Raw genomic sequence first — 13,650 nt, forward strand, 5'->3', positions numbered from 1 at the left:
TCTTCAAATGCCAAAGGCCCTGGTTCGATTCCTACCCACGGCGCAGTTTCTTTCTAAGCAGTGACGCCGAAAGGCGGACAAATCTGCCGATGCGTCTGTCGACACGGCTGCCGACGCGTCTGTCGACATTCCTGCCGACGCGTCTGCTAACGACAGTATGAGGCATTAAAGGCTTTCGCCTTAAAAACGCTCGCTTTCTGCTAAGGCAGGCGTGAATGTACTACACTCATGGGCAGAAGTCTGCGGGGAAAAAAAATGATTTCTTCGCTATCCAGTGAGGTAGAATTCGTCTACCGGATAAAGCACGCAGGTCTCTTCATACTTGTATGCATTTCATTGGCGAGCTTTGCCTGACCGCGCCGCAATAATTTTTTTTCCCTGCGAATCTGTCAAACTTCTGTCCATAACTGTACGTACTTACAACCGAGGACGCAAAACATAACGGATAAGGGTTGGGAGGGGAGCCGCAGTCCGTCAGCCAACGTTTCGGCAAGAGGACTGGTCTTCGTACGGGAACAGAGGAGCATGTTGCGTTAACTCCTGCCCGCCTCTGCACGCCTAATTAAGGACGGAAACAAAACAGAGCACTCAAGGTGAAGGCCGAGCGAGCGAAAAGCACGCAAGCGCTGCACCCGCAACTAAGTTTCACCACAGGGCAAACGAAATCAGGTTGCGCGAGCCTAACCACTTGTGCGTTTTCTAGCTTGTCCTTTGGCTCGAATTCGCTACGGGGCTCGTTTTAAGGCGAAAGCCTTTAATGCCTCATACTGTCGTTAGCAGACGCTGTCAGCAGCTGTGTCGGCTGATTTGTCCGCCTTTCGGCGTCACTGCTTAAAGGGAAACTGCATAGGTTTTAGAAATCAACGAGCTTAAGAGGGCCGAATGTGTGAAACTTACAGGTAAAGCATGCGAAGTCTTTTTGGGCTAGCGCTTGAAATAGTGAAGTAGTCGCTGATTAAAATCCGGACGCCCTTCAAGCTTCTCTGCCGCGCACAACGCCAAGTGGGGGGGGGGGCATGATGACGTCATCGAAGGTATCGGTATACATTTCCAACGCGCAAACGCCTGCTTTTAAGGATAAAAGCAATGCCACCGAAGGCAAACCCTGCCGAGAGTTGTTTGGCAGCGTCTAACGAGTCAGGGCAGGGTGTGGCTGACGACAGCGGTAATTGGAAATCATACCTTCCGTGACGTCACGCTGAACTTTCTTGCACACCTCCAGTGCATTGAGCACAAGCACAACATTTAATCGTCGATTACGACATTTCAAATGCTAGTGCAAAAACACTTGGTATGCTTTACCTACAGCCTATATAGATTTGAATCCTTGAATTTCAAATGCTAGTGCAAAAACACTTGGTATGCTTTACCTACAGCCTATATAGATTTGAATCCTTGAATATCGCAGTCGCCGCGGTGGCTCAGCGGTTATGGTGCTCGGCTGCTGACCCAAAAGACGCGGGTTCGATCCCGGCCGCGGCGGCTAGAATTTCTTTGGAGGAGAAATTCTAGAGGCCCGTGTACTGTGCGATGTCAGTGCACGTTAAAGAACCCCAGGTGGTCGAAATTTCCGGAACCCTCCACTACGGCGTCTCTCATAGCCTTAGTCGCTTTGGGACGTTAAACCCCATAAACCAAACCTGAATATCGCGAAATTCTCAAAAAAAGTGCTGCAGTTGCCCTTTAAAAAGAAGCTGCGCCGAGGGTGGGATGCGAACCAGAGCCTTTGGGATTTGAAGCGGAGACGCTAACACTCCGCCACGAAGGCTCAAGGTTCGAGCATGAATAAAGGCGCATCTAGTGAATGCATGGGTTTCATAAATAAAACAAAAGGAATAAGGAAAGGAAAAATACAAAATACAAAATAAAAATAAGAATATGAACAAAAATAAAAACAAAATAAAAATAAGATATAAAAATAAAAACAATAAAAATAAGAAAAACAAAAAAATGTGAACAATAATAAATAAATAAGAACAAATAGTGCGCCAGGAAACGCTTTCGCCTTGCAGCACTTTAGAGAGCCAAAGTGCCCCCTGAATTTTTCACCATGAGTTTCGGGAGAGAACTGAAAGCAGCGCGCGCCTCAGCTGCGTTCCCTTTGCCCAAGCAGCTGGCCCAAGTCAAGAAATATCCAGGCGGAACCAGGCGATATCTACACGCACCGCTCCTCCCGTTTCGAATCCGCGGCGCGTTATTTTCCGCGGCCTCCTCCTCCTCTCCCGATTCGTGGCGAAACACGGCGGAATGATAGCGACCACGCCGTTAACGCCGAAATTTCCGGAGGACGAGGCGTGCGACGCAGTTTCCCCACCACGTTGTTGTTGCCCTCGGGCGGGAACGCACCGAGCAGCCCGACGCGGCCGACTCTTTCGGACGTTATGAGCGCAACCAATTCAGCGTACAGTCGTGGACAAAAGTTTGCGGGATGAGGGAGCGCGGAAAAAAAAAAAAAATTGTTTCTATGCGATCAAGCAAAGGAGGTGAACGAAAAGCATTGAAGCACAAGGGGACAAGTTCCAGCTTCTGGAAAAATGCCAGCTAACTGACCAGCGACGCAACGCAAAAATAACTGCCGAAGACTGTACAGCCTTTGTCAAAAGTTTAGAGCCCAGGGGGTTTGCTTCTGGGCTGCATTGCTTTGCTCGTAATGCGACCTCAACGTCCCAAATCTCCTGAAGGTAAGAAGATTTGTGGTCCTGCTCCCTCCGAAGCGTAGGACTTTCACAAGTGCTGCAGGAGTGTCACAATAGTGCTTAGAAGCAAACCCCATGGGCTCTAAACTTTTGACAAAGGCTGTACATGCACAACGCTGCACATCAACGTTACTAGAACAAACTAGTAATTTTTCGAAAGAAGTTAGCGCAAAAAACGGACAAGGGACAGAAAGAAAAGACACATAAGACATTGACGAGCGCTCGTGAATGTCTTATGTGTCCTTTCTTTCTGTCCCTTGTCCGTTTTTTGCGCTAACTTCTTTCGAAAAATGCATCACCAACTAGCCCGGCAGCTTGCTCTCCCAAACTAGCAACGCTGCTGCACATAGCGAACTTGCAGCATTTTTTCCCTAGACTGCGCTACAGCTAGAAGCGATGTCTTTGTTTAAAAAGAATCTAGTGGGCTTCATTCAGTAGCAACAGCGATTATTTCTACAGCAAAGTGAGCTTCACAACACTTCGTTCGACACAGACGTCTAGAAACGGACCCATGACCCTTTGATGGCCAGCATTGCTCAGGCGCAACTGCTGAAACCTGAAATTAAATAAAAACGCAATTTTTTTTCCCTCGCATAATGTACGCCCGTTTTGATCTTTCTATTGCCGTCTGGTGTAGAACATGGCCATTTCAACCCCACGGCATGAACAAAAGACTCCTCCCGCTTCTTTTTCTTTAAAAAAGGCGCACTCCATGAGTCCAGGTCGAAAGCTGTCCGCAAAGATCAGCGACGAGTGATTTCTAACATGGCAGCAGGACAGCAACGTACAATCTTATCCCCAGTCACTCCAGAAGAGAACAAATAATCTGAATACTGCATCTATATTACAGCCTAACATGTGTGACACTAAGCAGAAACAAAAGGGACACTTCACAGTGCAGTAGCAGGTAAAGGAAAGTTTGTCAACGTATTTGTTGCCCTATGCACAGTATATCTTCGCCACCACTTCCCACATGCATGCGGAACACCTGCCTGCCAAAGTGTTCAGCTGCTTGAACAACAGAGTAGAATTTCGGTCATCAAAGCTATTATTACATGTTATTGTGGGTTACTGCAGTGTCAAAAAAAAAACTGCGATCCCGGCTGCTGCTTACTGATAGCACGACCTCCCGGGCTAGTTGGTTGCCCGGCAGAAGAAGATGCTATCTGCGTCTTTTTCCTGATTGTGTTCGCGCTGCTGATGCATATGCTTATTAGATTAGAGCCCATGTTCTGATTTCACATTTTCTAACAACTGTGACGCATTGTACAAAAATTCCTACATGCCTTTGGAAAGTCGTTGCGAACCAAACCAACTGCCACAATCATATTAACAGGAATTTTATACGAGCTAACCAGACAAACGAAAACTATCACACTCGAAGAGACCAAACAGTGCAACCACATGCGAGCGCAGACACGACCGAGGAATGCTACGTACTATAGAGCTCGAGACGCTGTGGCTCAGTGGTTAAGGCGCTCGGCTGCTGACCCGAAAGACACGGGTTCGATCCCGGCCGCGGTGGTCGAATTTCGATGGAGGCGAAATTCTAGAGACCCGTGTGTACTGGGCGATGCCAGAGGATGTTAAAGAACCCCAGGCGGACGAAATTTCCGGAGCCCTTCACTGCGGCGTCCCTCATAGCCTGAGTTGCTTTGAGACGTTAAACTCCCATAAGGGTGTAGGAAAAAACGTCCCCGGAAGATACGTCCCCGGAAAAAACGTCCCCAGAATAAACATTCCCAGAAAAAATGTCCCCTGGGGAAACGCCCTTCAGGAAAAAAGGGTCCCCAAGCGAAAAATCGCTCAAATATTGAATTCGTTGGGAATTGCTTAAAGTGACCTGCCGGCAATTGCTCCGCCTGGGTCACTGATTTAAATGATTGTGGCTCTACCACTGTTCCATAAGGGCAGTGTTCTCTAAAAACTCCCAAGAGTGATTGTGACACTGATCGCCGCTCAGTTCGGGGCCCCTCGGAATTCTCGATGACAGCCATTACGTTTGTCTCTGCACCATCGAAGGTACGAACACTCGGAATCTGTCGTTGTTCAGTCACTTCCAAGCCGATGTGTGGAATCGCCTGTAGCGTACAGCGTTGCATTGTTGGTCTTCTGTCTTCCATCAAAAGTAGCCGAGTGGACGCTCCACATCGCAGGGGGATAGGTGGGAGGCGTTCGCCGGAAAGTTACAATGTTTTAGCTCCGTTTGCCCGCCTGTGGGTGCCGGAATCCTATCATGTATCAGTGGAGTCTAGTATGTCTCGGGCGGCTTCTGGCATTAGTCTCTTGGGGAACTGTACACAATTAACGCACTTCCGCAGCCATTAACACAGCCCCAGCGGGGACAAGTATCCAGTTTAGAGCGCACTGCACACCGCACCAGGCCAGGGGACAGCTTGTGCCCGTTATGAAACCGGTGGGTTACACGGCTGCACTGGGGATCGAACCCAGCACCTCCCGCCTGCGAGGCGGATGCTCAAATCACAGGGGGTTACGGGACGTTTTTTATTTATTTATTTATCACAGTACCCACAGCGCCGTGAGGCATTACAGTTGGGGGGGAGACGACTCAAACAAAGTCGAAAAAGCAGGAAATGAAGGTAAAAAGAAGATAGGCAAGCAACTGAATTTACAATCAAACAAGCAGACAGGTAACACTTTTACAATCAGTGAAGAAACAAGGGCTTAAATACAATGCATATTTCGCAGTGAGGAAAAAAATACATTAGTGGAGGTAATGGTAGCAATATCATGTGGGAGTTTATTCCATTCTCGAATTGTTTGGGGGAAGAAGGACGTCTTGAAAAAGTTCGTTTTACACCTGATCTCTTTAATTTTAAAGGCATGATCAAGACGCGGTGAGACATAATCGGGATGTCGCTAATAATGCTCCCTGTTAATACCAGTCTTATTGAACCGTTTGGGGCATTTTTTCCTACTGCGAGAATGGAGACGTTTTCTCCGCGGATATATTTTTTCCAGGGACATTTTTTTTTTTTTTTCCGGGGACTTTTTACCCGAAAACGTCCCCCCTCCCCTTCCCCCCCACATAAACAAAATCAAACCGAATGTGCGCTCGAAAGATACTCTGAACGATACAAAGAAAGATACTCTGCGCCTTCCAGAAGCGTAAAAAGATGCTAAGTTTTCACGGAGTCGCTATCTGGTCATCTCGCTAGTGTATACTGCAGATTGATAAGCGGTTAAAATTTACCTTTTTCAATAAATATTTTCTTTCCTCCTTGTGCCTTGCTCCGTACGAAATTAGCGGCAGATTATAGCAACACTGTTGTTGTTAATGTCGCCCTAAATGCAAGCTAACTACTGCATGAGCTAACGCTCTTTGCATAAGCTTTTATGACCTGCATGCCAAATGACAGGGGAGAATCTTTTGCTGCAGCAATCGCTACGGCGGACGTGTATTCCGCATCTGTTTCTTTCAAAGACTTCTGTCTACAGGCGGCAGTGATAACGGCGCAGTGATAGTGGAGATAGTCACGGTGGCGAACTTGGAGATAGCCATTTTCTCATCGTGTGAACGTACGGACACCGGAAGGACGGAGAAAAATCTGCAGACCAAGAGAAGTTAGAACATAGCCACTAAATGCATTTCTGCATTAAAATTGGCCCTGAAGTTAAGTCTGCTGTTGAGCACGCGAGTTTGCCTGTTCAATTTCTGGTATCGCCGCGGTCCAATTTCGACGGGGGCACTGGGATTTCGGGGCATGCAGAAGGAACTCGGCGAGTCGAAATAGTGCTCCGCACCTTACGGACAGCTGTTAAATACAGAAGAAAAAAAAAACTGCTTCTTAACGTTCATGAATGCGGAGGGAACAAGCATTGAAGAGTCGGACTGATACACACTATACATGGGTTACACACATTGAATGAATGTGCCGACTGTCCTATTTAGACGACTATTTCTGTAAACCTATTCCTCGTGTAGTTTCGGTCGCTGTGGTTAACAATGCATGAGGATAGTTCCACATGCGTAACAATTATCGCCCACCAGCACTTGCGCATTTAACATAAAAAAATGAACTAAAAAGGTATTTTAAAACGCCACAAGCACTAGCAACTTGAGTGACGACGAAGGCTCCTAACGCCGGTGCTGCAAAACACCACTGCGGGTGTGTTAAAAAAAAATCAAGTGGAGTGTTTCACTTTGGCGCGTCGGCCACGCTGAAGCAGATCGCGAAAAAGGCGTTGCATGAGTGAAACATATCTACAGCGCGCGACATTCCATTCAGCGCGAAACAACAACAACAACAAAACAGAAGCACATAGAAGAAAGATATACCCGATTGTTAACGATCCTGACTTCCGAGTGTTGCCAATAAGCCTTACATCACTACTCTTCTAATACAAGAAACCCGTCGAGGGCCCGATCATTTTTTTTTTCTTTCGAATTTGATATGCTCGCCCAATCCACTTCGCTCGCGAATGCCCTCCTAAGGAACTGAACGACCACGAAACGATGTAAATTGAAAAAAAAAAAAAATGTCCCATGCCAGTCTATCGACTCCTTCCCGCGTGCTGATTGTAGACGGCGAAAAAAAAAATCAACAGTAAACGAATCATAATTCAAATAAAACGTGAGCGAAGAGGAAGAAAACAAAAAGGTGAAAAGGGTGCACCCACCGGCGCTGCTGCCGGCCTGCTGCTCTTCTTTGTCTTTATGCGGCATCGCGACGAAGCTCCAAAAGGGCAGAGCCAGGCAGACTGCCTCACAGCCGCTGGGTCGCACACACACGCACACCACAACCGACGTGCAGAGACCAGCAAACAGAGCGTCGCACTGTCAGCGCCGAACGTATCGTACGCACGCACGCGGCCAGAGGAGAATCCGAACGTCGACTGCACCGCGTGGAAGCCCAAGCAGAACTGGAGACGGCGGGGAAGCAGCAGAGAGGAGGGGGTGGCGAAAGCCAGACAGCAGCAGCAGCAGCCGCTGATGCGCCGTCGTCGGCCGCCCCGCTTTTCCGGGAGCCAGACGCCACGTCGCGTCCCGCCCCTCCTTCCTCCCTCAAGACAGAGGCAGGCAGCCAACTGCCGCCGTTCCGTTTTCTTTGCGCCGTCACGTGCGACCGACCAGCTTCGCCCGGGTCTGACCGTCCTTCCGACATTTACGCCCAGAAGACCGACACAGGGCCTTCCAATCGCGCTCGTCCTTCTTTTGTTTGCTTTCATAATCGGTGCCATGAAATGGTTTGGTTTGGTTTATTGGGGTTTAACGTCCCGAAGCAACTTAGGCTATGAGGGACGCCGTAGTGAAGGGCTCCGGAAATTTCTCAAACCTGGGGTTCTTTAACGTGCACTGACAACGCACAGTACACGGGCCTCTAGAATCTCGCCTTCATCGAAATCCAGCCGCCGCGGCCGGGATCGAATCCGCGTCTTTCGGGTCAGCAGCCGAGCACCATAACCACTGAACCACCGCGGCGGGCTCGGTGCCATGAAATGGCGCAGCTGCTGCTTGACGGTCCAGCCGACGTCCGGTACTACCACCAGGACAGGAGTGGCGTCGAGTGAAGGTGACGGGAGGAAGATTACGAGTGGGTTAATTTAAATTATTACAAGCGTAAAAGCAAACGGGGAGCGTCTCTCGGCCACATTCACAGCCCAGTTATATAGGCCTCTCATTCCCTAAAGTCCCTAGGTAGATGACGGCCTCGCCAAGGAGGGAGTGGCCTGAACGTTCACTTTCGCGCACAACCTCGCACTTTCACTTGTGGCCACGCCCCTCACAGGTCTGAGCTTGAGAGTGGAGGGAATGCCGACGAGGTCTCGTAGGCTGCGGTAGGTCATCACGACCAGCTGGTGGTCGACACGTGTTGCCGAAACCTGTGCTTCAAACGCCCGACTCGTGGGGCAGGCACGCAGGAGGGAAACCCCGGAAACAAGACTTTTGAGCCCAGACCTGGCTGCGATCATTGGGGAAGATAACGCCCGACTGCTCGCAGCGGTGTCTCTCCGCACGTGAGCCGACACCGGAAATTGGGCGCTTTCGGGTAACGCACTAGGACGCAGACGCAGCAAGGCACGTTTCCCTCTTCTGGTGGTGCATTACAGCAAGAAGCAATCGTCGTCGTGTAGACAGGAGGTAATCGGAGTCAACCAGGAGAAACATGCGTGCTGGCTGTTTCCAAGCGAGACTGCTGACGTCGTTCTAAACAGAAGGAAACCGAAGGGCAGAACTGGGAGCCAGACTGGTTCCTTACACGCAAAAAAGGCGGCTTTCCGCTTGCGTACACAGTATGCTCCATCAAGCTGTATACCGGGTGTTTCATCTGATATGTTCTGCAATTTCTAAAAATAGGCTTTCTGAGTTAGAAGCGCTCTTTTCCTGCCATAGCGTTGTCAGCGGGATAGCGCATCAGAATACAGCTAGGAAGGGGGAAACTAGTAGGCTGGTTAACTAATACTGAGCAGTTAACTATAACTATTACTGTTAGTCTCCTTATTTGTTCAGAGGCACGTAGCTCACCGTAAGTAATATCAACATTGAAGGACTATGGTAATATCCAGATCAGTTTTTAGAATTTCGAAAACGCCGTTGCCCTTGGCGCTATGGCCCTTCAAATTTTGGCTATTTCGATATTTCGACGAGTTACGCGCACTGGAAAGGTTGCTTCGCCTGGAAGCTTCTGAAAGCGCATTATTTCAGCGCGATGTAGCCAAGATTTGTCGGGCCACAGCACCGAGGGTAACTGCGTTTTCGAAATGATAAAAACTGATATAAATGTTACTTACGATGGGCTAGACACACGCCTCTCAATAAAAAAGGAGACTATAATAGTAATAGTTAAACGCCTTAGCTACACTCTGATAGCCGCTTGCTTGCGCTGCAAAGAGTGCTCTTGCAAAGCATTTGCCTTCGGAGTTCCCAGCACAATCGCTTGCTGCGTTCCATAGACTGCTTCATCAACCCGACCTGATTCTGAACTTAATGCGCCCCGTCGCATTTCGATGGAGGCGAAATGCCAGGCATGTGGTCGAAAGTCCTCCGTTACGGACTTTCAAAAAAAAACAAACAAATATTTTACTTCGAAGATCGAAGGTGGTCGAACGCAAACTCTACGCTTGGAATGGACCGACCCATATCCATATACCATGATATATACGTATGATTCCATTTTATTTGTTTGCATGGGACGAAGGTAGTGAACGGTGAAGGTAAGCAAGAAAAACAGTCGCCTTTCACTATGGACTGCTTTCAGTTGGCCCCAGATAAGACTTGGCAAATAAAGCGTCGGATCTCAGCCGGTGCACTAAACAAAATGAATGAGGATAATGGCTGCCTGCGGCGACAAGGAGGTATAGTCAACCTCTGAGCGCATGAATATGCCGTCTCGCCGACTTCTGGATGCGCAATGAGCCGTCAACAAGGCCGAGGGTTCGTCCGGGTAGGGACGGATGACCGCGAAGATGGGGAATTCAGTCAGACAGGCTTAACTCCACGTTCCAAAGGTACCCACGAGTGTGCGAAATAACCGTACAACAGCGCCAGCCCCCGATAAGCGACAGCAGCAGGAAGCTGAATTTTTGGGTCAACTTGAAAACCGCGGCAGCCCGCTGGAGTCAGGGCCCACAAAACAGCTGGACGGTGGCAGCGAGCCGAGAAAATGCGATCACACATAATTAACGACGCCAAAACGACGCATGGTAAAGCCATTAACCATGCACTGTCTACTGCACAGCTCTAAATAGAATTGGGCCCTTTACTGTTCAGAATTTCTATTAACGGCCCGACCGACAGTCTCATTTGCTCACTGAACATTTTATACACCACAAAATCTTTTAAGAATTACAACTTTTAAACTAAACAACGAGTTTTTAAAAGTTGTTAAAAGGCATAATGATAATAGTTTAGCCCCAAGCCCTTCTAAAATTCGTTCCGTGATTTTAAGGACTACTCGGATAACAGTCATCACACGACCTAAAATAAACCTCGGTGCTCATCGCAATCGCACCTTATATTCACGCTCACGATTGTGTCACTACATTTCCTTCCTCAGGCAGAACACTCCTAAGAGCACTCTGCAAACCATGTCTATCATTACCCTCATATTTTGCTTCCACTCATAATGATATCACCAATGGCACTGTTGGTTTTTCATCTGTTCACCACTTGCAAAAGTAGGTGATCCCAATTATCAACAAAAGCATTTCTTGGGCGAGTTGGTGCTTTCGATGATCTATAACTACAGCGCAAACGACAGGACAGAGATGAAGAAGGGACACCACACAGCGCTGAAGTCATCACTTGAAGTCGTCTTCACTGTGTAGCCCACCTCATTATACGGTGTCATAAACCACAAGCTAATGAGCTTCTTGAAGGATACAAATCGGGGCGCACTGCTGGTTGGGTTCGTGAGGAGCAAAACCGCAGAACAGGACGGGACAGAGGCAGGCGACAACACAGGTGACAACTCAACATTTATTGAAGAACAGCACCGCTTATACGGATCAGTCGCGCGTGTATACTCTGGCAAACAATCGTAAAATGAAGATGAAACATGAGAAAACAAGTCAATGGCAACCACAACGAAAACAGTCAGTACGTGGAAGGGAAGGAACCGAGCAAGGGTGACGCAACCAACCTGCGCAAAACCAAGCAAAAACATCCTTGAGAGACAGAAACGCTAATTATTTCTTTAAAATGGACACAGAAGGCGTGCTGACACACCTATCTGGCCCGTTATGGGTTATTATGGTCGTTATGGTCTGCGCCGCGCTGGCAGACCACAGACGCAGACGAGAAGGACCCACCACTGCGCAGACTGCTGCCAGTGCTCCACATTCCGCAATGAGTGATACAAGAATAACTCGGAAATATTGTTGCGAAAGCAACACTACGCGAGTCGCCGAGCCATTTCGCGCAGCTGAGGCAAGGTCATACTGCGCATGCGCGAAGAGCCTTGACGTCACAGGGCGCACAGCTGGCGTGCCACCGCCGTCGCTGCGCGGGTGACTCAGAGGTGCCGCGCTCGCCAGTTGCGCATGCGCAGTAGCGGCGCATAGCTATAGCGTGCCGGGGCCGCCGCCGCGCGCTCTCCATCGCCTCTCTCTCTCTCCTCTTTGCTTTCGCAATCCTCCAGGTTTAACCAGAGCTGAACCACTGCCAATTTTTTGACACCATTGGGTTTTGCGTAATGCACTAATCCGATGAGCAAAATCTCCTGCCTGTTCCGTTGTTTGTTTGCTGCGCGAGCGCTCCGTCCCGCGGCACTTTCCACTCAACGCCGTCTACTACGCAGCACAGATTCGAATGTAGTAAACATTCTCTGCAGTTTTTTCCGCCAACACCCAATTTACCCTCGCTAAATAGCACATTAAATAATAAAATCAAGGCTCTTGCGTGGAGCTATAAAATTAGGCAATGAATAACATTCCGCACTAAATAATTAGCGCATCCTTGCATACCTTCAAATATGATCTGAAGCGGCTACTGTTTTTAAAAATTCAAATCTAATACCACATATTTCGTGGCCCTTTTTTAGTGGTTATTTTTTATCTTAAGAACAGGTTGTATGTATCTGGTTATACTACTGCAGTCGAGTATGTAGCTCCGAATGTTTGTTTTTTTCCATTCTGCTTTTTCGTGCACGATTTTCTTCCCGCAGTCTTTTGTCTAACATGTTTTTACCGGCCTACATGTGGTATTCTCATGGCAGCAATGTCAACGGAACAGCCGAATGCGTCTCCCAAGGGGCCAACGTAAACAGCCCCTTGTGTCGCTTCAGTGGCGGCCTGCGCGATGTCAGGTTTAAAAGCGCCAAAACGGGACACATCCCGCCATCTTCCTTGTGCGTCGTTCCGCTCTGGCGTCTTTAAACCCAAAGGAGCGGCTAACTGCTAACTGAGCGTCAAGCCGCTGTCAGTCTGACTCTGCGTGATTTCCCTGGTGCACGAATACCTTTATTCTATAATTATATCATTCTGAAAGCCCGCACGTGGAACTCCGATGCTTGGTTTAGTTCGGTTTGGTTTATTGCGGTTTAACGTCCCAAAGCGACTCAGGCTATGAGGGACGCCGTGGAGAAGGGCTCTGGAAATTTCCACCACCTGGGGTTATTCAACGTGCACTGACATCGCGCAGTACTCGGGCCTCTAGAATTTCGCCTCCATCGAAATTCAGATGCGTCCGCAGGACTACCCCGGCGCGGAACCCGGCGCAGGAACCTGTGCACCACATTTATAGCACTGGCTGCATTACACGTGTACGCGTAACAAATGACGCCTGTAACATAAAATTCTAGACAGCCTAAAGCTAACAGCACTGTCGTTCTCAAGGAAGGAAAAAGATGCGCACGCGAATGTGGCCGAAAAAAACCTGGAGGATTGCGAAAGAAACGAGGAGAGAGAGATAGAGGCAATGGAGAGCGCACGGCAGCGGCGGCGGCCCCGGCACGCTAGCTATGCGCCGCTACTGCGCATGCGCAACTGGCGAGCGCGGCGGCGGCACCTCTGAGTCACCCGCGCAGCGACGGCGGCGGCCGCCAGCTGTGCGCCGTGTGACGTCACTGCTCCTCGCGCATGCGCAGTATGGCCTTTCCTCAGCTCCGCCAAATAGCTCGGCGACTCGCGCAGTGTTGCTTTCGCAACAAAAGCATACGCACAAAACATGCAGGGAAGGCGTTCGGACCATTTTTCATTCGCCACGCACGCTTAGTACACTTGTTCAGCAATTGGTCGTTAGGCAATCCAGCCGCAACAGAAGAAAAAAAAAAAAAACTGAGCCGCAACACAGCATCGCGCCAGCACCGCCGGCGCTGTAGTTGAGAATTCCTCCTCCGATGCATAAAGCATCCTCAAGAAGGAAAAAGCGCCCTTTACATGCGTGTCGCCCGACACGCATAACTGGACACGAAGGAAAAGCAGGCGCTGCGTCCACGCCGGACACATGCGAATGCAAGGCGCACCCGCCATGGCCTGGTCCATGCGACACCGC

At 49.2% G+C, this 13,650-nt stretch overlaps 1 protein-coding gene across 4 annotated transcripts in view; it reads right to left on the reverse strand.

Annotated features, from left to right (window-relative positions):
- Window positions 1-13,650, reverse strand: part of AMPdeam (AMP deaminase) — an 89,594-nt gene that overhangs the window by 61,673 nt on the left and 14,271 nt on the right. The window contains exon 1 of one of the 4 annotated variants that reach the window (XM_089548529.1): window positions 7,338-7,693. The exons of the other annotated variants lie outside the window; for them this stretch is intronic. Coding sequence (XP_089404655.1) covers window positions 7,338-7,383 — 46 coding nt within the window. The 5' untranslated portion in view covers window positions 7,384-7,693. Of the gene's footprint in view, window positions 1-7,337; window positions 7,694-13,650 lie in introns of those variants that run through there. 4 annotated transcript variants of the gene reach the window in all.

The sequence above is a fragment of the Amblyomma mixtum genome, chromosome 6, assembly GCF_055824585.1.
Source record: "Amblyomma mixtum isolate Tamu chromosome 6, ASM5582458v1, whole genome shotgun sequence".
NCBI lineage: Eukaryota > Metazoa > Arthropoda > Arachnida > Ixodida > Ixodidae > Amblyomma > Amblyomma mixtum.